Source organism: Rhopalosiphum padi, chromosome 3, assembly GCF_020882245.1.
Source record: "Rhopalosiphum padi isolate XX-2018 chromosome 3, ASM2088224v1, whole genome shotgun sequence".
Lineage (NCBI taxonomy): Eukaryota > Metazoa > Arthropoda > Insecta > Hemiptera > Aphididae > Rhopalosiphum > Rhopalosiphum padi.
The window spans coordinates 26794799-26819700 of record NC_083599.1 but is presented as its reverse complement, the minus strand read 5'-3'; the positions used below and the strand labels follow the sequence as shown (position 1 = coordinate 26819700).

The following is a 24902-nucleotide window of genomic DNA, read 5'->3' as shown; positions in this document are numbered from 1 at the left end:
TATCATTAATTAGGTATTTATACAGGGTGTCCCAAAAAGAACGCTTTATTTTTCAAACAAATACAAAAAAACGATATGTACAGTTTCAATATAATATCCGGTTTATGTATGAAAAATAATGGCATTATTTATTATTTAATATCATTGTCCAAAATCTGATTACACACAACAATGAACCGGGGTTATATTAAGTACTAAACTTAATAAACCAACAATTATAAATTCAGTTCAAAAAGTGGTGTATTTAATTTTTTTTAAATTAATTAAAGCCTCAAATGTATATACTACATTTTAAATTGTAATGTAACATATTATTATATATTTATGTAATACTAATAAATAATATTCTTAAGAAATATCAAATAATATCTGTATAATATAATTATTTTTATAAATTATGAATTATTACTCGTATTATATTGAGAATGATTTTATGAAGGTGTTACATTATAATTTAGCAATCATGAAAATGAAATCATAATGGTACAAACCATGTATTATATTTTATAGGCAACTATAATACTTACATAGTTTTAAAAATGTTACAGTGTATACTATATATAGAATGCACAGTTTAAGATACAATATAATATAATCACAAAGCTTAAAAAAAAAAAAAACAATACCTTTGTTGAATGTATTTATAATTATAAACAACAAGTATTATAATGTTTATTAATAAACAAAAATATAAAATTATAAATAACGTGAGATTTCAAAACTCTATAACAGGGGTAACTAACATGAATGGTTTCGTGGGCCACACGTATAAATACGAGTACAATGATACAAACAACCAAAATGTTTATAAATAGGTAGGTGTACGTTTTTAATACTTCATTTGATATTTTTTTATAAAATGTGTGCCTAAAAAATTAAAATAATAATAATATTAGCCGCATCTGAGAACGACGAGAGCCTACATGTGTGGCTCGCGAGCTGCAAGTTGACCACCCCTGCTCTATAATAATAAATACGATTGGGGACGATATTATAACTATTGAAAGTTCTTTGACTGTAATATAATATTCTATAATTATTGTTATTAAGCTAAATCTAGATATTATATTATATTTTTATTTATATATGTTAATAAATACCAACAATATAAATGTTAGTATCTAGTAGATATATATTTCGTTGGAACGTTTATTGCCATAGCATAATATAGTACATAATGCGCCCGATAATATGCTGCATCAACTAACCTGTGTAAGTATGCAGATGACAAACAAAGTTAAAAATGACACGAAACTCATCACCATCGGTAAGGGTAAATCTGCGAGGACACGTGAGATGCAGACGAAAAACATACCAGGACCTGTAGGGTATAATAATTATCACTTATATAGTCAATATGAAGTTTATAACATTGTAGGTATTTCGTGAATAGAACGTGTGCCAATGACTAAACAGCCACAAGTTGTATATCACTGTCACAACAGTTTACAGGAAAATAGCTATTTTGAATTAGGTTTTACAAATTATTATACTCTGTTATTTAATATTTAAAGATTATTATTAAAATGTTAATAATTAATACTGATACCTAATAAATATAAAATTTTTATTATCAATAATAATTTAATTACATTAAACTTAACACCCTATTACCTCCACAAGCAATGCTTAAAAATGGTAGTTGTAATGCCAGTAAAAGTCATTTAGATTTAAATACTATATACGCAGTATACTGTCCAATGTCCATATTATTTTAATATAGATAAAGACACAATTTTTTGCTTTTTATGAATTCAATATTATTTTACAGAACGATTAATCAAAATGGACTCGTAACAATTAAAAAAAATAATAATAATAATTAACGGCAACTGATGGTTTCTTAGTCATCTTAGTAAGTATAGGTGGTTATGACTTAGGTGTTAATGTAACTATCGATTGGGCTCACCGGATTTAAACACCATGTTGAACTGAATGTGATATTTACAAGCTACGATATTGGCCGTACCGAATACGACTATAGTGGCGGTCACGGCGCAAATAGTGTCCAGCAAAGTTACCAGCAGCACTCCGCCTAATATGTTGTTGTGAAAACTGCGGTTTGCTCCGTAAATGATCAAGTGCCCTGTGCCGACATCCAACGAGTACAGCACTTGTTCCGCGGCCCTCCGCCACGACTGAAATATAAACGCCCGATGTGTAGATACGGCACATAACTCAAATACGACGTGCACGTCGGGAGGTAGATCACGCATAATACAGGATTAGGTACCTGAAGATCTAGAAAGTCGATCGTACTCGTGTCAAAAAGTAGATTAAAACCGCCCCATGCATCGTTGTTGGCCATTATGGCGAACGACACGAACGCTAGCAAGGTAAACGGCGCAATCGAGCCGAATATCTTCACCTTTAAAACGAAATGTATATTGACGATGTTATTTTTCAATAATTATACATTTCATATGTAATAAATATAATGTTATCAAAGTTCAAGTTCGTGGCGATCATACACTGAATTAACGACATAACGAAGTTATAAGTACAACATTTTAAGATTACCTAAATTATTTTTGTAAATTATTATGTGGTATTAAATTTGGTAATATTTTTACAGACTTCACATGTCTCCCTATCTGAATAGTGGTTTAATTCTTCTTCCCTGGTTATCCCTAACGTGTTATCCACCTCTTATTATAAAAATGGCCGTAGTCTAGCCATTTCCTCTAATAATGAGGTATAATTTTCCTCTACTGTACATTGCTTTCTCCAAAATTATAAGAAATAATCCTTGATCAAATTTTTTATAATTATCGGAAATTGAAGAAAAAAGCAAATACTCGCTTAAAGAAAAAAAAAGCATTAGACAAATGAAGAAGTAATAAATTATTTTACTTTTTGTGATTTTCTAGAAATTTCTTGGTTAAACTACGAACAAATTAAACTCCGCAACCAGAATGAAATCGACAGATGAAAATACGCAAATAAGATGATTCTAGTTATTTATTTTACCTTTATAATACGGTATACAACACTATAATACTGGTTTCGGCTAAAATATCAGCTAAATATTTTAATATTTGGAGAACAATAAAACATAATTTTAGTTCAAAAATTATGTTCGGAAGAAAACGGAATCTAACCTATTTTTGTTGCTGAGGAAAACAATGAAAATTAATTCACACATAGAATTTAGTCATCATATATTGTATTTTTCCAATTTTAATTTATCAAATTTATCAAACAAAGCATTTAAACTTTACAATTTTATAATCGATATTAAAATTCTTCAATATTCGCAATTGTGTTTTTGTATCTTTATAAACGTATAATGTTATAATATTTAACTATGAGCGTAAAAATAAAAATGTCTCAAAGATAAAGTCTTATGTGATAATATGAAATTGACTTTATATAATTTCAAATTTTTAACTGTCAAATTATAATTATACGTAAGTTTGCATACGTATTTCATCAAATCGTTGGATGCAGTGAGTAATAGGTAGTTGATCATCCACGAAATTATAAGACAAGCTAATAATGGCGAGTTGAATTTACCGACTCCGTCGTAAAGAAAGCCTGCGTCCATTTCTACAATTTTATTCCTAGTAAAAATAATATAGTGATATAAAATATTAAACATTGATACATATGAAGTCAAAATTTGACTACTTCATATTTAATATCCAATAATTGATAATTATTACACACATTTATTTAATACGTGTTTAATAAAAGTATAGAACACGCTCGTATAATTTATCTTCTTTTACATACGAGTAATATAATAGGGTGGCTATATATATATATACATAATAGCACCAAACGATTTCGACTCAATTTAAAAAAAAACCCCTTCAAAAGTTGTGTAATTAGCGTTACTTATATTTTTAACGGTATTTTGGAAATTGAAGTTTGCTTTTTATGTATAGTAAAGAGTTATTTTTAAAAAGGCTTATAATATTACTACACTGTAAAATACGCCAATAAAGGACATATCTCGTGTTCATTACTGAAAACTGACCGTCGTCAATTGTTGTTAGCGTTGTATAAAAAACTTATTCATTTTAGTTTCAATATAAAATAGTGAAAAATATTTTGTTTTGTCTTTTTACCCCAATGCAAATATAACCGTGTTAAAGGTTATCAACCTTTCTCCGCCTATCTCCGTATTTATCTTATTGTGTTAATTAATTAATTAAGGTATACCTATAATAACCTATTACAAGTAATTTATAACCTTCTATAACCTAGGGAGTCCTATTTCGACTCACTGATAGAAATTCTCGGCGGGCACTTGTAAATCGAGGCCGACCGACTTGCACCCGTAACTTTCCAGATGCCTGTCATTGTTTATGCAGAATGAACTATTCACGGACGAGCATTGCTTCCACGGCAGCTGATTGGATTTCGGTAACGACCAATACATGTAAAAGAGACATCTAGACTGTATGGGGCTATAACAGATAATGTTTAAAATACAGATGTAACCCATGGCCACCGCTACGCCTGGATAAAACGAAACGGACAGAAACGTGAACACGATGAGGTGGAAACAGCATATTGTTGCGAAGAGATAGAGATAAAACATAAAAAACAAAAACAAAAACAATGGAGAAGAAAGAAAAATCGGATAAAGTCCGACTTCCGAACTTTCCTCACCTTTGCCGATGGGTACCATGTCGCCAATCGCCGTCGGACCTCTGCCCGAATACTGTCCAACGGCGATTTCCATGAAACACCAAGGAATGCCGATCAGCACGACCAGTATCAAGAATTTGATCAAAAACGAGCCTGCGGAGAATCCAATACAATGTTGTACTAAAGATTATAATTTGCTGACTATAGTGTAGTAAAGAAACTCAGATTATACATTTATAAGCATAGACCTTATACTCATAGCGGTCGGCCTTACCTATATTACTATAACATTACGCGTATAAGGTCTATGTTTATAAGTAACTATATATAGGTGTATTCAGAGTGATTCGCCCCATTTGTTTATTTATAAAATAATTTTATTTAAATTCTGATTTTTTTTTAAATTATTCAATGTGCTTAAAGACCATATTTTTTATATTACTTAAAAGTGTCCGGTAGTTATACACACTTCTGTTTTTCTGTAAGCTATTTAGTGAATATTTTTTAAAGTTAGAACGAATTGTTTTTCAATTATTTAAATGCATAATAATATACTATAAACTAATAATTATAGTCATACATTTTGACTTTCATAAGTAAAAAATTTCCAGTAGTTTTCAAAAGCGTCAGGAAAAACCATAAAAAAATTACGGAAAAACGGGAATTTTTACGCATAACCAGTTTTCGACAAAATCGATTTTTTTATTTTGCTGTAACTCAAAAACAAATCATTGTAAATACTTGAACTTTTCACCAAGTGTTTAGAATAGCGTTATCTATTTACGATTACATTTTAAAAATATTTTGACTTTTTTAAGCTATTAATAGGCAATTGAAATTTTTGATTTTGCCAAGTTTTTTTTTGAAATGCCGATAAAAAAAATTTGGCAATTCAAAACATTTTTAAAATTTAACACAAGGTTTACTATAAGTTTTACTTATCATAGTAAAACAAATAAAATCGTTGGTCACAATTTTTGTTTATACGCATTTCAAGTTCAAATGTTTACAAAATATGTCAAAACACGAAAATTTAAAAGGAATTTTGAATTTAAAAATTCATAACATTTTTGTGATTTATACCCAAGGTTAAAAAACCCAACACAAGGTTCTCCATAATTTTTTCATTAAATAACTGTAAAAAAAAATTCTACCGTTAATATAAAAAATGTTATGAGCGTATGAAATTTAATTTTATTCGAAATCGCGTAAAATAACGATATATTATTACAATTTAAATATAGATAATAATTAATAATATAATATAATATCCTACTAATTATCCTAGACTGACAAATCATCTCCATTCAGAATCGTTTTTTCGTATACGATGATACCTGTCATTGCATTCAAATTTAATACATCCATTATAGTGACCTACTCTCCAACTTTACTGTACAGCAGAGTGATACTCACTTGCCCACCCTTTTTTTTCTTGATAATATGACAAATACGCAATGTTTTTAGCACGAGGTATTTAAATTTTCAATAGCAAATTTGTTATAAATATTTATAACTCTGAGAAATATTATATTAATAATGAGCATACAACTTTTAACTATACGTAAAACAAAATAGCGAATAAATCAATAAAGATAATTTTATATAGTTCTATAATAATTTATTACTTATAAATATTATTTTGGATAACAAATAAATTTCACCAAATAATATGAATTAAAATACATTAATCAAATATTGTTTCTCGATAGTGTTGTAGTCGTTCTACTCGTACATATATAACTCATTTTTTTTATTCAAAAAACTTTTAAAGAGATATGGGAATGTTCCTTGTATTTCTAGTGGAGCATCATTAATCAATTATCCTTAGTACATAAAATTAAAAACACAAAACTATTGATGTGAGTTTTAATTTAAATACGTCAACATTAAAAAAAAAAAAATACGCAATAAATAATTTACAGTAGAAAAGGGAGGTTTTCATTTGAAAAGCAGAAGTTTGTATCTCCATAGAGTACTACTTAAAGTATTATAAAACATTCTTATTTTTAGATTCAAATAAAATTCAACCTATTTAGCTAACGAATGCAATTATATCGAACACACCTATCTAAAAGTAATATTGTTATTATTTGAATTTAATTTCGTACTATCAAATCAATATTATACTATTATTTTATACACGTTTGTAAAAGTGACGAATAAGGGTTAATTGAAAATTTTAGTTAAGTATTAAAAAATAATGTAGATTTTAAAATCAAAAATCTGAAACAATATTTATCAACTTATAATTAAGCAGTGTTAATTAAAGATATTATAGTAATTTAGTCTGATCTTTCACCTCTTACACGTGTAAAATAAACTCGTAAAATTATGAATATCTTACATCCATTGTATGAGTATGCTAAGTACGGGAATCTTGTTAAGTTGGCGAGACTTCCAGTTAAACTGAAGCAGTAAAGTAAATAGTCCATATAGCCGTCAAAACTGCTGCGTAGTTTCTGTTCTGGTAGCTGAAGAAGGAAATCGTATTTAATCTTTACCATAAAAAATATTTTTATAATTTTACTATATTACTGTTACATCATTTTTAAAACAAAATATTCTACAAACGCTAACATTTTTAAATATTTTAAACAGATGCTTTGCAAACATTTACGGCCGTATTACGCGGATTGGGTATTTTAGATATTTCCAACAATATAGACAAATCTCATTTAGAAGTACACATTTCATTATTATTGTTTTTTATGATATATTTCTATTTATGTTATATTCCTTAAGAAACAATCACTTGGCGTTTATAATATAGTAGGTCTTAGTTATTGTTGAGTTTGATTTAGTTAATCTATGGACACAATACTTTCTATTTTGAGACTAGGCACTTAACACAAAGGAAAAATCCGTGATCCAGTAGATAGACAGAAACTGATAAAGTGAACTTTAACCGAACACATTATCTTAATAAAATAGTTTCAAAAGATTAAAATTGTTTCTAAACTAATTAATTTGCAATATTATTATTGATTATAATATAGTGTTTGAATAAAAAAAAAGCACGTCGAACACATTGGTTTGGTTCACGAGGTTAATAAAAAGTTATTCCAGCCAACTTGAATATAATATTATTTAACGCGTTGTAAAAAAAATACTTTTATTAACATTTATTTTACGGAGTATGTTTAAAATAAGTTCTATATTATGCTTAAAGATTGATTTATTTCGATTTGAGTTAATTTATACAAAACAAATTATACTCACCGGTCGTGATTTTGAATTTTCATAAAGTTTATACTTCAAAAATCCTCCGGTGTCATAATCAATAATGTAATTTTGTACTTGCATTATTTGTATATTGAATCTAGGATGTTTAAGTGATTTCTGGTTTTCATGATTAGAATTCATTATTATATTCTGAACAGTAGAAATTCAAAATAATTTGGAGAATAAGATGACAAAACGTTCGAAGAAAATATATACTAATGTTTTCGTATAATTGTTGTCAAATAAAAGAATATCATTAATTTAAAGGAGTTGTTTCTAAGGAAAATAGCCAAATGTTAGAGAAAATTATTTTAATAATAATAAAAAAAATTAAACAATTATTCAATAACAAAAACGGTATTATTAAAAATAAATAAATAAATACATGCAATATTTTCAAAACTATAAATTACAAACTATTCATGATTATGAATCTACACAACTTTTAAATTAAAAGTCATTTTCTTATTAAAAAAAAAATTAAAAAACAAAATGTTGATCAATATAAACATCGCGATTTTGAAGTATAAACATTAATAAATAATAATACAACTACTAAATGTTAATACCTGGAGAGTAGAGGACACATTTCAAAAACGATAACAACTAAGAAAAATAAAAATAAAATATTTACACGCATTTAAAGTTAAGTTATATAAATTATAGACAAAATTTGAAAATCACATGCATAAAATGTGTTAAAACAAATAAACTCAACTCAAAATTTTTTGAAAAAATCCGCGTGATAAATTGTGTGTCGTAACTCATAAATATTATAAATTTTATTTTCACTTCTAAAAATGTCGGTACAATAATAATAAATACCGAAAGCTAGAAGAAATTCAATTTTTAAATAACTCTTATTATACTTAATATATTGCAAATATTCCTATATTATGTTGCTGCAGTATAATATTATAATATAGGCTTAATTATGTGAGCCGTATGGAATAATTTATGGATTTTTTCTGTTTTTAAATAGGTATGCAATAAGTCTAGGCGTACGTGTGTAAGTTGTAAAGTAATGAATAATGATAGACACAATACACACAATAATTATTTAAACACCAATGGATTCCTAATATAACGGACTAATATACAACACGTTTTATTTGTAACTTAAATATTTATTAAACCAAAAAATGCCATAAAACATATTGAAACACTACAATTTTGGACACAAGAGAAAAAGTTTATAACATTAAGACATGATCAAATAAAACCAGTATTATATAGTTTATGAACCAATAGAATTAAACTCTAAAAGTTTTCAAATAAATGCTTAAATTCAAGTTTTTAATGCTATAATAAAACAATAATAGGTATCTATAGTAATATTAATAATTTTAGTAATCATAATATTTTAATATAATAATATATTAAATCTTTTTTAACAATATTAAACACGAATATAATAAAAAAATCTTATTGTTATTAAAATTGAGCAGCACTAAAAATCGTATAAATACGTAAATAATTATTATCGGACGTATTAAGTTACATTAATTATATAACTATAGAAAAATAAGTTTACCCAATGATGTCTATTAAACACAAAATAGCGAAATATGGTTAAGGAAAGAACAAAAACATATAATATGGCAATAATAATAATAATAATAATAATAATAATATATTCTTTAAAAATGTTAAGAATTAATATAAAATATTGAAATTTTAATTTATAAAGACTATTAATATAATTTAGGTAAGTGCTTCGAAAAAATATAATTATTTTTAAATTCGAATCAATGTGGTTTATAGTATAGTAGTAAGAAAAATAATACGGATAGAAGATTCAATGATTAGTTAGAAAAAAGAGGAAGACTATGTTACACTTTCCTATGTTAATAAGTTAAATAATTTTACGAAAAAAAACATTTTAGACACAGTACCTACCTAACTGTTACTCTAGGTCGTTTATCAACATGTGTTGATAATGAAATCAATATAAAAACCCCGGAATTGTCAATACATTATACGTTTCAGCCGTTAGTGACCGCTGTATGTACCTATTGCGATGATACCACCAGAACTATCGTTTTTTTTTTTTTGATGACGTTGTCGACAACCCGATTGGAGCACAAACAATTATTTTTCTTTTATGAAACATTGACATATTGGTTCTTTGCATATTAATTGATTTACAAGAAAGGTGAATCTTTTGAATTTTTAAAAAATGTTCACTAACTTAAGCTTCCATAGCAATTATAATACGATTTTTAATCGTTTATGTAACGTGGTAATTATGGTTTTACGAGAAACCCTAGCAAAGACGATGACCAAAATATCTTTGGTAAATTTTATTAGATATTTTTAAACGAATTAGTTTTACTGACACTATATATGAATACTAATTATGAAGTTTATATATATTATCCAGTCAATAAGATACTAAATAATGTGAGTACTAAATATTATTTATTTATTGTTGGCACTTTGATAGCATTTAGAATTAAGTAAAATCAATTTATATATTCATCAATATTTTCAAGTTTCTAAATACTTTTTATTTTATTATTAACTTTAAAATATTTTTATTATTGTTCCATTTATTAGATACAATTGTATACTATAAATCATTTTGATTTCTAATTTTGGTATACAATTTTATGTATTGTATTAGTTTATTTAAAATTTGAGATAAACTCAATTGTTTTTATATAATATTAAATTATAAATTCGACAACATTTTGAAATAATTATTTATTCATTGATACTTAACGTTGTTTGTTTGCGTTCCCAATCGGCAATCGTGTTGTATTTAGAATACCTAAAGGTAAAGTGTTTGGTTTTCATTTATAGCGTTCAGTAATTAGAAATTAAACAATTATCTACCGGTTAATTTATAATTGTCGGGACGTTAATAAAAACAATATAACTGAAATAAAAGTGACTATAAATGTACTCGTCGTCTAACGCGAATGTTGTAATATTAAATTTATGGTGTAATTTCACACGTACGACATCAATATTCCGTTTGGTTTCGTGCTGAAGTCTCGTGAATAAAATTCAGTGACACTACCGAGAACAATATTATTAGTGCGTTTGCTCGAAAAAAAATGTCAACGGTATATCGTGACGAAAATATTGTAAGTATAATATTACAGTGGTTATGAACGGCATTCAATAGACATCGTGATTGGAGTATTTACGATTTTGTACTCGGCTGCAATAGTATAATATGCTAATACCTAAGATCTAATAAGACGGTCCGTTTTTTGTCAGTGATTATATTTTATGATCTGATAGTGGCATTTAATTTCAGCGCGATTTTCTCTAACGATATTTGCCTATCTGCACATAAAATTGTTCTATTATAGATGAACTGTTGTTTTGGGTAAATAGACGAAACTATAACGTGCTGTACAAATTTAAAGAAAAATAAATGTTTAGCAAGTCATAATATTGCGTCATATCATATTATTATATTTTAATATATTATCGTAACAAACACGCTAATACGTAATATAATATGATCAGCCGTTAACGAAAAAAGTACACACGATGTAATCGCATATTAACACCGTATGGGTAGTCGAGTAATATTATGAATGATAAAAACGATTTGTTTATCACTATAACTTGCACGCAGGTATGTATATCATATTATATACACGTGTGGCGCTATAATATCCGAATAAAAACTAAAATCTACCTATTTGAATTTTGCTTTTGTTGCCGTTGCAGAAATGTAATATTTGTATTTTCACAAAAGACGAACACAACGTGTCTCTCTGAAGCGTAACGATTTTTAAAATTTTAATTTTAATAGCCAAATCTGTGCGTGCACCATGTGGTCCCGAACTTATGACGTCGTCATTATTGGTTTACGAACAACTCCGTCGCTATATCTACCCAAAAAATTATCGGACTTCACATATATCGTTGTAAAAATTCTATATAATGTGTACTGTTCCTGTACGCCTATTCGCTACGGTTAGACGTATATTTGAGCCTGTATTTTCGTATACATGATAATGATTGACAATATTATGGACAAATGTACGTACATTTGTATAATACATATTACATAATATAATATTATTATGGTATATTAATAATATAATTTAACAATATAATCATCTATGCCCCCGGTAAAACATCTATATTTTTTATCCTTCGCGAGTTCGTCAAATGTTCATAAAATATCAATGTGTGTGTGTTTATGTATGTGTACAAAAATAACTACATAATAATATAAAATATTACAATATTATGTGATGACGTAAATGTCAAACACTTAAAATAAAATCGGGTTGATAATAATTATAATAATAGTAGTAATAATAGACAATTATTAATATAATAATATAAAATCGGTAAAATGAAGTACATCGAATGAGGCGGTGTACGCAAACAGAATATTATGTGCATATTATATTTAGTATTATAATATCGTATATAGGTACCAACCAATGCGATTGCGGTATATACCTTGGTACGTGGATTACGGGGGGTGGGGCGACCAAGACGAACGACCGTGGACGTCTTTAACATACCTATTATTATTAATGTACAATTTTAATAACTTTAAAGTGACTATCTATACCTCATAATATAACAGTGAAAATAGGTACGTGTTTTGTTTTAAACATGCCGGCGAGTCCCCCGTCACACGACGTCTTTATAATAATACTGTCCGGAAGAAAACTATATACGTCGGTACTAAACAATATTTAAACGTTGGCAATAAGAAACTACTACATAATATATTAAAGCCTAAGACTCTACACGCGGTTAATCATAATATTTTACAATAACATATCATAATAATATATAAACGGCGGTTAAACGTCAGACATCAATGGTGGTTGAGTGTCGAGTACTGTGCCACTTTTGTCGGTGGATATTTCATATTGTGATTGCCGTTAGCTTCCCGCTTACGAGATCCAAAAGTTCGTTCGTTGATCTGAAACGTGTCATTAGAACGACGGACGATTAAACACGGTTGAAAACGACATAATATCATCGTGTTTAGATGAAACGCGGAAAGCGCTTTACATAAAATAATACCGGAAGGTAATTATATAAAAAGGATCACGATGTCCCGGTGGACTCGCAAGTACCTAATTTTACGCTGAATAATAGTAATAATAATAATAAAAATGCTAATAATAAAAAGCTGATGATAATCGTGTTTTAATTCAATGAAATTATTAAATTAGTTAAATAAAATTATAATTATTTCATTTTCACACTAAATCCACCATGAACATCATAACCTTCAGTTATACAATAAGTAATATATGTTAGAGGTTTATCAATAGAAGCATTAGATAATTTGACTTACTGTGGCAGGAGGAGACGTACTGTAAATAAACAATTTAAGCACTTAGTTTCATTCAATGACAAGGAATTAAATATTATTTACATTATAATATTATTGTATCATTCATATCTTTAGTATAATAAGAAGTACACAATTTTAACTATAATATTATACTTGTCATGATTATTATTTCAACACATTTTAAGTTATAATAAACAAATAATATTCAACACCTACCCATTCTTGGACTGTCTCATAAATTGTTGAATTTTTCGAGCTGCTTGATTTTGGCGTTTTTGATTTTGATTTTTTCTAAAGTTATAGTAATTTATAGTTAATGACGTCTTTAATATTATTAATAATTAATAAATAGCTAATGAGTCTTAAGGCATTTTAAATTAAAATATTGTTTAAAAAAATAAATTATTTTTAATGATGGTTTCATTAATAATAATTTAAGTATAAAGGTCAAATAAATGTATTGATTCAATATTAAATTATTTAAATAACAGCTATTATATAAAAATTAATAAAATATTATAAATAAATACTCAGTGACGAATAAATCAAAAAAAAAAAAAATGGTTAAAAGTTGTAATATGTTTTTAAATCTATCGAAGCGTATATAACTTTCTCGTACTTACTTAATGACAGTGAACGTGTTATTAATGTAATGAGGAACTTCTTTTTTAAACCGCTTATGTCTTCTGTATACACGATACTTATTTTGAATTAGAATCGCAGCTTTTGTCATCTGCTTGTAATATGCATACTGGTGAGAAAAAATATGATTTTAATATTGAATAATTTATTACTACACATTAAAATGAATTGTATTAAAATTTTAAAACAGATTGGACATTCTTGGAGTGACATTATTTCGTTTAGCCTAACCTGTTTGTAACGGCGATAATAGTTTTGAATAATCGAAGCAGCTGAAATTTCCTTGTCTTCTTCTCTTTTTTTATACGTCCTGTACGCCTTTTGAATAGTTTTGGCTGCCTCATATAACTCGCGTTGTTCATAATCTACGCATTTGATAATATTTTAGTCAAAATGGGTTTTGTTTTTTCATTGACTTTTAATCTTAGCACAACACTTACCGGACAGTGTAAGGTTCGAAAAATTCTTTTCAAAGTATTGGTTATTTGATGAAGCATGGAGAAATTCACATAGATCTGCAGCAGTCGGTGGCGGTGAAGCAGGTGAGCATTGTGATGCACTCGACACTGGACTTAAGGTTAAGCTGGTACTGGACGTGGGTGTTTCTATTTCTCGATCTTTTTGCCTGGACATAATTAAATTGAAACATGGTTTCAATTATCAAAACACGTTCAGTTTATTATAGACTGAGGGATGCACCTCGTTCGGATTTACGGTAATTTATTTTTAATTTTTATAAAATGTATATTGGAAAGTTGTTTGCTAAAATAAATGCATTTGCATAATTGCATGTGGATAGAAATAATTGTATGGATAATTGTTTTTTTTTTTTTTTTTTTTTTTTTTTTTTTTCATAGTTATGCGCATATTATAAAAATTGGGAAGATTATTGTTAAAGAAGATATTTTTTTTTGAGGAAGATATTTTATGCGTACAATGATATACATTACCGATAATGATAAACGTGTTCGTTGAATTCTGTATTAATTTCTGAGTTGGTATCAAAACAACACGATGACACAGATGACGGAGGATCGTCAAGCACTTCCATTGTAATAATTGATGATTCTACAATTTTACCGTGTGATCCGTTTTCATTCTAAACGCAGTCAATAATTAATATCAGTTATAATGTCGTTGATAATGTGAATTCAAATTTTAATCCTTTAATTCGATCGAAGATCATATTATGTAAAATAAAGTGTAAATAATAAATATTGTATACAATATTGTAGAATTGTTTAACTGCTATGACTTATATAATATTTTATAATTTTATCATATTAGAAAATACATTTTAATACTTTAAATTTATATACATATTATTAGTGGTGTTTTTAAAATGTTTAAAAAATAACATCGTCTATTTACAAAATAAAATAATATTATATAAGCAATGTTAATAATAATAGTCATGTGGACATTTTTATGATTTCTAATAAGAACAAATGGTTCAGATATTACTTAGAAATGTACATATTAAAACTAAGACAAATTTAAATTGTAAATTTTTTGTAAAGTTGGTGTACCTTAATATGTTCAGGCATAGCTGCTATGAATTGTTCAGCTAATGTTAAGACACGGACATCATGCTCCCCTGTAAAAAAATAACGAAACAAACGGTTCACTACGATTTAAATAATAAAAACAAAGAAAACACATTAATTGAAAATATTGTTGTGCTTTCGAAGTAGGTAATCATATAATAATTATATATATAATATGTATAAATAGTTGATATGCTTACCTGGTCGCTGCGACATTGTTATACTTACACGTATACATCGTAGAGAAATAATAAAATATAATGAATATATTTTTTATTACTATACAAACGGAAATTATAATCTACATACATACAACATGTACAACATGATAAATCATGACGCTATATTAATATAATATATGAATGAGAAACGAATTCGTATCAATATTGCCGATTTTTAAGGTGCATTTCAATAAAACATTCTTACAATAAATTTCAACAAAAAATGCCTAATGCCTATAAATAAGAACGGTGAAAAAATACTGCAGTAGAGGTTTGTTTTATACACACATATGTTATAATATTATAATATTTCATTATGACGTCTTACACATTCACATAATATGATATATTTTACATGGTTACGGGCAGATCTTGGATCCCGGATTCGTTGGTAGGTTAGGTTCATTCATTGGATTTAGAGAAAATCAAAATTTTTAAAATTTTTTCATTAATTTTGGTTCACGTTTTAAATTAAATGAACATTAATCTATTTTAAATACTTTAAAATATTAATATAAGTCGTTGCATCCTACAGGGAAAATATTGCGTTACAATAGTATTTTACAAAAATAGAATAGAATATTCTATATCTCACTGTAATGCAATTAAATGAGATGACTGGGGCCAGAATAATTTTTTCTTATTATTTTTAGGACATAATATTATATTATATTTCAATGAAATGTTGACAATAAACACTATATTTTAGTGGCATTTTAGATTCAACTCGTCAAAAATTGTTATCCCAGAGAGCATAATCAACTCAAAATAATACAATAAGGTACAAAATATAAAATATATTTAGTAATAACTATTAAAAGGTACCTATTGATATTTTGTAACATATCAACTAAGTTATATTTGTGTTGAAAACACATTCAATACTTATATGATAAAGTTTCTAGTAAATGTAATGTCCAGTATTCAGATAATGTTTAAAGATTTCATTCACTGTAGTCAAACCATAAATATTTGTTTGATATGCAAAGAACATTATTATGTGGTAGGTAATTGCAATAATCATAGGGTTACTTATCAACGATGAGATTTAGTTGTATGAACGATGACAAAATTTAATTTATATTATTATTTTTATTCTTTCCCATTTGAAATCATTAAAACTGTCCTGATTCTAATCCATATTTGATGAAAATGTGAATGATAAGATTTTTGGTTTTAAATGTTATACGAATAAACAAATCATTATTTATTTGCATAAACACTCCATTTAACTATAGTTAAATAATAAACGTACACTAGATCATGTTATACTTAATCCGGGGTTTCTTAACTGGTCCATGGACGAAAGAAATCTAAAAGTGATTACTCGGGGATCCTCGAAGTGTTTTTAAATTTTTTCTAAATTACTCTAAAACTATTTTTTAAATAACTCAATAACTCATACAATTCAACAAATTTTGAATTAAATAAATAATTAAACTAAAATTGAAATGTATATAACTTTTATTAACTGTATTTCTCTGTTTCTTTATCTTCTTTTTTATAAAATGATATAAGTAATTTCTAATTTAGATTATACATACCTAATTATTCAAAAGTAGAAATATTGATGTGTATAATATTATTCTTTTCATATGGACTTCAACACCATTGCAGATGATATAATAATATTATTGATTTAATATCTAAATACCTAAAATACCGTGAATTTTAATCAACAATTTAATCTATTTTGATGTAAAAATTGACACCTACAATCTGGCCAGGATCTGGACATACGTGCTGAAATTGTTCGTTATAATTGCCACTATTATACGATAAGTATCTTTATGTATGGAGTTTTTACACTATCAAGATTTTTTTTTTTTTGAGGTAAGATATATGGTAGCTCTATGTCTTAGTATCTTAAAGGGGTCTTTGTACTATCCTAGATAAAGAATACTTAATTTATTCGAAATGATTTCAGGTGTTTTATTCGAACTTGACACGCGTACTTTGCGACCCGCCCGTAACACATATATGTATGCATATTACATAACTATATGTACACAATCATCTATTTTAAAATCGTAATAACACAGTGTAAAATTATACTGTAGTGTATAGTATTCATACCGTGTTCAGCGGGATCTTTGGGTGTTTGAACAGCGTCTTCGATTCGTTCATCGTTCTGACGTTCATCGGATCGCGAGTTACCATTGCCATCGTTCTCACTACCCACGGCTCCGTCCGCCGGTCCATCGGCCAGCGCGGTTACCATGCCTAACGGTCAGCCAATCAAATTCTACCGTAACAAGCTAATAAAAATAAAAGCTATCGAACGCATAAAAATAATGTTGAAAAAAATAGAAAGAAAAAAAGGGGAGAAAAAAAGAAGAAAAAACCATCTGGCCCCATTACAGTGGTTCGGAGCCGATTAACTCCCGTCGCCTACTTGGCCCGTTTTAATATTATTTATAGGTACGATAACGTGATAGTGTGCCCGGCGACGTGGGTAAGTACAGGAAGGTAACTAATTCCTAGCGATAAAAACAAAAATAATAATGATAATAATAATAAACAAAACAAACAAACACAATTATTGTAAGTATGCCCTGCAATACGATGTCTGAGCATAATATCCGAATAGCAAATATTCCAAATTCTCGATTTAATAATGATGTAACTAATGTCATGTTATGTTGGTCTACATATTATTATTATGGCGCGTATAGTATAAAATAATAATATAATAAATTACTCTACGATTAATATACAGCTATTTGTATATATAAAGATATTGTCAACCCGTGACGATAAATACGATTAAAAAATAATAATAAATACGCCCAAAACATATTTACGTCACCTACGTATACATAATAATAACAATATTACATATTAACATATTTTCTAAATGTCGATTATACCACAATAATAATAATAATAACAATAATAATAGTAATAATCATATTATTTATAAATAATAAATGAACTGTATAATAGGTATAGTATTATAATATTATATTACTGTTCAAAGCGAAATTTTGAAGTCTAATTTTTAATATAATAATTTATTAATATTATAATAAATTAAAATAAAACAAAGATAGTAAATAAGCGAACGATATACTTACAAATAATAAAATCAGACTTTGATAATACTGGTGATTTTTCCGACGAATTTCCGCTATCCGATGTAGGGGATTGTAGTGGAAGAAACAAACTCTTTTGAAATCTACATAGATAATTACCCAAGTGTTATTAATTATTAAATGTGAATGTCTATCATACACTCAGTATTTATTTAAATATAATTTATAAAATAAAAATGCAGATAATGTTTACTTTTGAATAGACGGGAAGTAGAGCGATGGTTTACAGAATTGATCATAATAGTCATCTGCCTGAAAAAAACTATTAGGTAATGGTCTTTTTGAACCTTGAGTTTCTTGTGGTTTTATTTCATTTTTATCCGATTTGTTGGTTTCTCCTTTTGCACCTTTTGTGAGTAGATATAAAATTTAAATTAATTATATAAAAATATATATTATATGACTTATAGAAAAATATAATATAATCAAAACAATTACATAACATGGTAACAGATTTATTTGGCGGTGCTATTAGATTATTTGATTCGTTGGTTGTTTGATTGATTTCTTTCAAGGTTTTGTCACTAAAAAACATGTTTTCAAATGTAAATAAATAATATGATTGCCTAAATGTATTTTTCTTATACCTATTGATTCCATCAGGCCTTAAAAATACATCGTTACTTAAATTTTCACTGTTGCAATACTGATTTTGATTGAAATCGTTAAAATCTGTAATGGTATTAATGAAAATATGTTACACTGATAATATATAGGCTACTAAAATAAAAATAATAATAAAATATTTCATACACTGATGAACGGATTCTAATATATTGGGTTGAGAGTAATCTTGATTAAAATTATTATTAGAATTTTGAACAGTTTGATACCACTGACACAGTAACACCGCTGTATCTTTGTGTCCTTTTTTACAAGCCCACATCTAGGAAAATAGAATTATTTTAAAATAACCATTAAAAATAATAATAATAATTCAGTCATCATTTATTAATTTATCAATTATAAATAACTCACCAGAGGCGTATATCCTTCACGATCTTGCTTTGAAACATTGACTTCCATTTCCAAAAACAGTGATACATTTTCTAATTTCCATTGAAGTAGTATACACACAAGTCTAAAACCGAAGCACGGAAGTTAGAAAGATTAATTGAAAAAGTTTTAGTCATTGCTAATTATATTGCTTTAAACTAACTTAGAATATCCCAAAAATGCTGCCATATGCAAAATAGTGGTTTCAGTTTCTAATTGCTTAATGTTGTATTCAGATTCAGATTTCCATGAGAACTGTTTCATTTTTTCACAGTAATTTACAAGCTGATCTTCAAAGTTGGGTTTGCTAAACATAACGATACTATCCTTCTAAAAAAAAAAAACAAAAAAAAACCATTAAATCTTTAACCAAAAATTATTAACGACTAATATTATATATACCAATGGTTGATCTGTTTGTTGATTGTTTGACTGTAAGTAATCTTCGATGGAGTCGAGTTTTTGTAGCAAATGAAACTTGAGTAGAGAAGGGGTATGTGACATAGATAATGAGGATATAGTTAGCGGGAATTCGTGTTGACGGTATTCAAATATAGCGGTGGTTGATACTGGCCTGCCATCAATGACTACTTGCAATGTGACGGTGCCTATATCATGAGCTGCAAAAATGAAATATTTGTTTTAAAACTAATTTTGATTAATTAAATCTTACATAGTAAATTTGAAGTTCCAAAAATGAAAATAATAATATTTACTTAATTTTTTAAGGCGTACCTATACCAAAATTGATTTTTAATTTTTTTTTTTTTTAATTAATTAAAATTGATTAAATTAATATCTTTTGCATCTTATGAATAAATTGTGGTTTAATTTTAGAAACCTATAAAATGTAGACGATAGAATTTATATTGTTTGAATAATAATTACAATAATAGTTCATAGCCTAACAACTAATTTATAATTTAATAATTGTAATATTTAAAACAATAGTATTAGATTTTATTATCAAATAATATTTTAACATATTATAACATTAATTGGATATTATTATAATTAGTATTAAAAAATATAATGTTAGGTTACTAATTAATAATTCATTCATTTTGACATCCTTCTAAACAACAAATTAATAATAAATATCAATCAAAATTGATTAACTATAAACATGTAAACTTCTTGATTTTTATTATCCATATTTCATTAAAAATAAATAAAATAACAATGCAATTATATTATACTACAGGATAAATAAAAAAATAATATGTGTTTTTCAGCATTCTTGCTTTGTTGATTGAAAGCATACATACAATATTTAATTTTTATTTTAAATCAACTACTAGTTCAAAATTTTATTTTTATTCATAGATATTTAAAAAAAACATTTTGCTCCTATAAACTAAGTATAAAATGAATGATATTGCTAAAATATAATACCTGTTTACAAAACTATTACATTGTAATCATTTAAATTTATAACGAAAACATTTTAGTTATCACGAATTGGCTGATAGAAACATTATACTTTGAATAATTCTTATATGCTGCATGTCGAATAAATCACAAATATTAATTCATTTTTTAAATTTTATTTTCAATATACTCGTATGCGTAGTAATAGCTTGGCCAGGCTATTTTTATTTCCCACTATTTAGTAAAAATTGATTAACAAAATGTACGTAATATTTTGAATAAGAATGACGTTTTATATCGAAAAAATGATGCATATTTTTTTTTTCAATAACCTTTTCAAAAATCTTTTTAGTATGACTTGTAAGTGACACCTTTACAATTTTCACATTTTTGTATATTCTACTTTAAAAATGCTAAAAAGATACACCGCTATTTATTAATTTCGCAATCTTGAATTTATAAAAATAGTTTAAACCACGATAATAATAATAATAACCAAGTTAGATTTTAAAATGTAAATGCCTATTTTAGAATCAAATGAATCAATATTTTTTCAATGTTTATTTAAGTACTTGAAGTCTCTTTGAATATATGCTTAAGTAATGTTAACCATTTATTCGATTTTTGTTATATAATTTCTAAAATACGTTTTAATATAATTCAAACTAAAGAAGCTTTTTTTCAATGTGAGCTGTTATTATAGGTAGAATAAAGTATATTTTTAATAATTATCATATATTAGAATAGATAGGTATATGTATTTTGCGCTAAAAATATAATTTGCATCTCATTTTAAGATTTTAATTTGTGCGACATAAAACAAGATAAAAAGATATGTTTTGTGTAACCTGAGCAATCTTTTTCATTTACAAAAATTGACGTGTTAAAATATTAACTCATGTAAAGTTAAAATTATTAATAATAATATTTTTATTTTTATTTAAAATAAATAAATAATAAAACCTGCACGACTTTGGAATATTATATATAATTCACTGATTGATTGTACAAGACAGTATTAATTGTCTATTTTAGTTATTCATGTTTTATATTATATTATATTATTGTATGTGCTATAACTGATATGAACTCGTAAAGGTATTGAGAAACTTCCTACCAAATTGAAATTATGGTGTATGGCTGTTATTTTCCGTCTTTCATTTTAAAGCGCTTTGATTTCAATTTAAAAACCTCAATCATAGTGAGTTTCCAGTTTGGTGTGCTTAAATGCTTAAATATGATTTTATTACTAGCACTTCACAGATAAACGGAAAAGATAAATATATAAAATATATCTTGTAATACAGATAATATTTAATTTATTTAATATATTTTCATCATAATATTCTGTTTATATGACATTCAAATGCATGGTGTGTGGTTACGATCCGACGAATATTACGTTTGACAATAATTGTAATCCATTTTAGTGACATATTCAATAAATTATTATTAAAGAAAAAAGGAATGTAGAATAAAATTGGATTTTGTTTGATGAACTGAAACTAACGACATAGAAGAAAATAATTTGTGAGATTCTGTGCATATTAATCCTGACGATATTTTGTATAGATAGAAAATATTAAATTTAAACAAAAGCTTCACTACAGAATCAAAATTCAAAGAGAGAAATGAATGACCATAATAGGAATAAGATAAGCTAGTATAATAAAATAAATCGTACAGCAGTATCAAATGTACATTTAATAAGTTTCTTCTGCCAAAAAGTTATCTAACAATATTGTGACATAGGTATTAATGAACTTTATGATAACTACATACAAATACTCTAAACAAGTATATAAAATTATGAAAACTTTGTTTGAATTTATTTTTAAAATACTGAAACAGTTGGTATAATGTAATAATATTACTGCGAACATTTTATGTTAGTAAATTAAAAGTATACAAACATACATTAAATTTGTGCAAACATTTCCTAATTGAAAAAGAATCTATAGCAATAGCTATTAATTTATATAAATTTTCGTAGTTAAATAATAATTTAAAAAAAATAATTAACAAAATAAATTAATCATGATTTGATTTGATTATTAATTAATATGCATTTTTTATAAAACTATATTTAAAATAAATATTAAGAGAAAAACTAATGTACATCCACTGATAGAACGCAATGAGTTTTTTAATTTTTTAATTTGATGATTCTGTATTATATTATAATTTATAATGATGTATCTTAGTAGACCTTTACAGAATTTTCTTTTAATTTCACTTATTCTTTACATTATATTCTGTGTGGTGGTTTAAAGTCATTTGTGACATTAATGGGTAAGTATATATGTGTTATATGATTAAAACTATATAATATTTGGTGGTTATTTAGTGAAGTGATTACATTTTTTAGTCAAATGCGTTATAACGCGGGTTAGATAAATACAAAGTTGCATTAGTTACAACTCGTAGATAATTAATTGGAACACTTGTATTTAATACAAAATAATTTAGGTTGGCTAACATCAAATTTACTTTTAATTTTAGAATAGGAAAAATTAAATACAATCAGCTATTGAAAAATATTCTTTATCTGATTTGAAACGGCTTCAAAATTAATTTATCATTTATTATAATGCAAAAATATTTGTTTTCTTAAGAAATTGGGATTTATATTACTTGAAAATAAAGAAATAGAATAAGTGGGATAGCTTAAGTATAGTAATCATGATAAATTAGGTATTTAGAATAATAGGAGCATAATGTGAACGATTTTGGTTAACTTTTTAGTAACTATGTTAATATATTTTGATTCCAGGTGGCTTAACATTTTGTAAATTATATTAGTTTTTTTTATATTAATATATCATTTAATGAAGCATATTTTGGAGGTTATAACATTTAACGAAAGAAAGAAATTAATCGCTAAACAATTTTGTTCATGGTAAAGTATAAATTGTTTTTATTTTTATCGGATAATAATTTTTCATATTCTCACTATAACTTAATATATTTACTTCTCGTTAAAATTCTTGTAGGTACCTTCTTAGTTTTTCTACTCGTATTATGCATAGGGAATATTATTATTTAGATTAACGTAATATTATATCTATACTATTTTTTTGATTTATCTATTTATTTTAATAATATACCTGGACAATAGCATCGTAAAACACCTCCTTGAATCAAAGTGCTCGGAACTGTGATCGTATCAAACATAACAGTGTACGACGAAGAAGAAAACCAAGGACCTGTAATTAATACCTTAACACCTCCCTAGAAATAAATACAGTAAAATTAAATAGTTTTCAACATAATAATCAACCTTCACAAACCTCTGGAAATGCCCATTCTGGACAGTAATCAGTTATTTGTAGTACGTCCATATTGTCTAATTGAGTTTGCTCGTGTGGCTGCATATCCGCTGCATTTGTACCTATTTCTGTAACCAGATCTGTGAAAAATATTAAATTTTTATTAAAAACTGACACATAATATTAATTCCTTAATAGTAGATCATATGGATCATCATCAGATGCATACTTGAAGCATGTTGCGTAGCATGTTCTAGGATATCAAGTTCTTGGAAGTCAGTAAGCATATCAAACGCATCGAGACTTACAAATACATCGTCTCCGGTACCGTCTAGATTTTTATTACTATGGTCATCATCCAACCTATAAATAATACAATTACATACTATTATAATGTTTAATACATTATCACAGTGGGGTATCCTGATATTGTAACACCGACCTCCTGGTCAACTGTATTTATACAAAAAATATATTATCATAAGATATAATATTATGTTTCAGATATCTACAAGATGTATTGATTTAATATGGTTCAATAGTTCTATTTCATGTTTGATAGTATTATTATGAAGTTTGATGACTACAACGAAGTAGAGCGTGTAAACCCTCGCTAGAGTTATTTAAATACGTATTAAATTAAA

The 24902-nt window shown here is 26.5% G+C and overlaps 2 protein-coding genes across 3 annotated transcripts in view; both read right to left on the bottom strand.

Annotated features, from left to right (window-relative positions):
* Nucleotides 1-1892: 1892 nt before the first annotated feature.
* LOC132924958 (sodium-dependent proline transporter-like) lies at nt 1893-7965 on the bottom strand. Its single transcript, XM_060989392.1, has 7 exons — nt 7822-7965; nt 6947-7073; nt 4621-4752; nt 4233-4467; nt 3425-3563; nt 2234-2368; nt 1893-2138 (listed from the first exon to the last, which is right to left on the bottom strand). The coding sequence occupies exons 1-7, from the start codon at nt 7963-7965 to the stop codon at nt 1893-1895; spliced, it is 1158 nt and encodes a 385-aa protein (XP_060845375.1).
* A 3869-nt stretch (nt 7966-11834) lies between these two features.
* Nucleotides 11835-24902, bottom strand: part of LOC132926499 (calmodulin-binding transcription activator 1) — a 116470-nt gene continuing 103402 nt past the window's right edge. For both annotated transcript variants that reach the window (XM_060990863.1, XM_060990864.1), the window contains exons 13-32: nt 24488-24621; nt 24280-24398; nt 24097-24220; nt 20021-20238; nt 19782-19948; nt 19601-19703; nt 19376-19508; nt 19210-19294; nt 19061-19146; nt 18816-18969; nt 18605-18705; nt 17604-17750; nt 15289-15356; nt 14710-14858; nt 14200-14384; nt 13991-14124; nt 13741-13868; nt 13334-13408; nt 13118-13136; nt 11835-12736 (exon numbers count right to left, since the gene is read on the bottom strand). In XM_060990863.1, the coding sequence (XP_060846846.1) occupies nt 12629-12736; nt 13118-13136; nt 13334-13408; nt 13741-13868; nt 13991-14124; nt 14200-14384; nt 14710-14858; nt 15289-15356; nt 17604-17750; nt 18605-18705; nt 18816-18969; nt 19061-19146; nt 19210-19294; nt 19376-19508; nt 19601-19703; nt 19782-19948; nt 20021-20238; nt 24097-24220; nt 24280-24398; nt 24488-24621 (2437 nt within the window). In that variant the 3' untranslated portion in view covers nt 11835-12628. The remainder of the gene's footprint in view (nt 12737-13117; nt 13137-13333; nt 13409-13740; nt 13869-13990; nt 14125-14199; nt 14385-14709; nt 14859-15288; nt 15357-17603; nt 17751-18604; nt 18706-18815; nt 18970-19060; nt 19147-19209; nt 19295-19375; nt 19509-19600; nt 19704-19781; nt 19949-20020; nt 20239-24096; nt 24221-24279; nt 24399-24487; nt 24622-24902) is intronic.